General features: G+C 38.4%; 1 protein-coding gene across 1 annotated transcript; it reads left to right on the forward strand.

Moving 5' to 3' along the window:
• The first annotated feature begins 1151 nt into the window (after positions 1-1151).
• On the forward strand, positions 1152-2144 carry LOC104658179 (40S ribosomal protein SA-like). The gene has a single exon (XM_010358139.2). It carries the CDS (start codon positions 1222-1224, stop codon positions 2107-2109), a length of 888 nt encoding a protein of 295 aa, XP_010356441.2. The 5' UTR covers positions 1152-1221; the 3' UTR covers positions 2110-2144.
• Positions 2145-2795: the final 651 nt, after the last annotated feature.

The raw sequence follows: 2795 nt of genomic DNA on the forward strand, positions 1-2795 counted from the left end.
CTTTTGAAGTCTTATCCAAAAAACCTCGTGTTTATTCCAATGTCCTAAACTATTTTGTCCATGTGGTCTTCTAGTAATTTTATCATATGGGGTCTTACATATATGCATTTGATCCATTTTTAGATCATTTTTTATATGGTGAGAGATACAAGGCTAGTTTCATTTTTCTGCAAGTTGATATCCATTTTTCCCAACACCAGTTATTGAAGAAACTATCCTTTCACCAATGTGTGTTCTTGGATCCTTTGTTTAAAATCAGTTGACTCTAAGTCTATGGATTGATTTCTCTATTCTCTAATTTGTTTCATTAGGCAAGATGCATATTTATATGCCAATACCATGCTGTGTTGTTTACAATAGCTTTGCAATATATTTTGAAGTCAGGTAGTGCGATGTCTCCAGCTTTGCTCTTTTTTGTTCAGTATTTCTTTGGCAATTCAGGGTCTTTATGGTTTAATATAAAATTTAAGTTTGTTTTTCTGTTTCTGTGAAGAATATCATAAGCATTTTGACAGATTCCATTGAGTCTATGGATTGCTTTGGTAATATGAATGTTTTAGCAATGTTAATTATTCACATCCATGAACACAGGATGTGTTTCCATTTCTTTGTGTCCTTATAATTTATTTCATGAATATTTTATAGCACTAATTGCATAAATCTCCCCCTTTTAATTAAATTTATTCCTAATTTTATTTTATTTGGTTATTGTACATTGGATTGCTGTTCTTCAGATAGTTTGCTGCTTGAATATAGAAATATTATGATTTTTAATGTTGATTTTGCATCTTGAAACTTCAATGCATTTTTAAAATTCTAACAGTGTTTCTATGAAGTTTTTATTTTTAAAAAATACGTCATGTTTCTGTAAACAGAAAAAATTTGACTTTCTTTTTTTCCAATTTGGATGCCTTTTATTTACTTCTCTTTCTTAATTGATCTGCCTAAGACTTACAGTACTAATTTGAGTAAAAGTGGTGAAAGTGGACATTCTTCTGTTATTTCAGATGTTAGAGGAATAACCGTCAACATCTTTCCATTTAGTATGTTATCTGTGGATTTGCCATACATAGCTTTTATTGTGTTGAAACACATTCTTTCTATACTAACTTTGTTGAGAATATTTTTATAAAAGGATGTCTCCCTTTCCGCGTTACCTACAGAGGGGTCCATACGGAGTTGTTCTGGATTCCCGTCGTAACTTAAAGGGAAACTTTCACAATGTCCGGAGCCCTTGATGTCCTGCAAATGAAGGAGGAGGATGTCCTTAAGTTCCTTGCAGCAGGAACCCACTTAGGTGGCACCAATCTTGACTTCCAGATGGAACAGTACATCTATAAAAGGAAAAGTGATGGCATCTACATCCTAAATCTGAAGAGGACCTGGGAGAAGCTTCTGCTGGGGGCTCCTGCCATTGTTGCCATTGAAAACCCTGCTGATGTCAGTGTTATATCCTCCAGGAATACTGGCCAGAGGGCCTTGCTGAAGTTGGCTGCTGCCACTGGAGCCACTCCAATTGCTGGCCGCTTCACTCCTGGGACCTTCACTAACCAGATCCAGGCAGCCTTCCGGGAGCCACGGTTTCCTGTGGTTACTGACCCCAGGGCTGAGCACCAGCCTCTTACGGAGGCATCTTATGTTAACCTACCTACCATTGCTCTGTGTAACACAGATTCTCCTCTGCGCTATGTGGACATTGCCATCCCATGCAACAACAGGAGAGCTCACTCAGTGGGTTTGATGTGGTGGATGCTGGCGCGGGAAGTTCTGCGCATGCGTGGCACTATTTCCCGTGAACACCTGTGGGAGGTCATGCCTGATCTCTGCTTCTACAGAGATCCTGAAGAGATTGAAAAAGTAGAGCAGGCTGCTGCTGAAAAGGCTACAACCAAAAAGGAATTTCAGGGTAAATGGACTGCTCCAGCTCCTGAGGTCACTGCTACTGAGCCTGAGGTTGTAGACTGGTGTGCAGGTGTGCAGCTGCCCTCTGTGCCTATTCAGCAGTTCCCTAGTGAAGACTGGAGTGCTCAGCCTGCCACGGAAGACTGGTCTGCAGCTCCCACTGCTCAGGCCACTGAATGGGTAGGAGCAACCACTGAATGGTCTTAAGCTGTTCTTGCACGGGCTCTTAAGCAACATGGAAAAATGGTTGATGAAAAATAAACATCAGTTTAAAAAAAAAAAAAAAGGATGTCTTTTTTTTTTCAAACACTTTTGCATTTATTGAAGTGGTCACATACTTTTTGTCTTTCATTCTTTTAATGTGGTTTATTATATGTATTCATTTGTATACATTGTACCATCCTTGCAACCCTGGGATGAATGTCACTTGACCATCATGAATAACCTTTATAATGTAATGTTGAATTTGGTTTGCCAGTGCTTTTTGAGGATTTTTGCATCTATGTTCATCAGCGATATTACCCCACACTCCCGTTTTCTTTTAGTGCTTTGTCCTTGTCTGGTTTTGGTATTAGGGTAATGCTGGCCCCATAGAATGAATTTGGAAGAATTCCATCCTGTCCAGCTGGCCCCATAGAAGGAGTTTGGGAGAATTCCATTCTGTACAATTTTTTTGAAATAGTTTGAAAAGAATGAATAATAATTTTTATTTAAATATATACGAAAAATCAGCAGTGATGCCATTAGGTACTGGGGTTTTTTTTTTTATGGGAAACGTTTTATCACTGATTCAATCTTGTTAGGGTTTTCTATTTCTTCATTATTCAAATTTGGTAGGTTGTTTGTTTCCAAGAACTTATCCATTTCTTCTAGGCTTTCCGTTTTCTTGGTAT

Source organism: Rhinopithecus roxellana, chromosome 7 (assembly GCF_007565055.1).
Source record: "Rhinopithecus roxellana isolate Shanxi Qingling chromosome 7, ASM756505v1, whole genome shotgun sequence".
NCBI lineage: Eukaryota > Metazoa > Chordata > Mammalia > Primates > Cercopithecidae > Rhinopithecus > Rhinopithecus roxellana.

What these genes read in the sequence shown, in the direction of transcription:
- LOC104658179 (XM_010358139.2), top strand. Translation starts at nt 1,222, where the DNA reads ATGTCCGGAGCCCTTGATGTCCTGCAAATGAAGGAGGAGGATGTCCTT.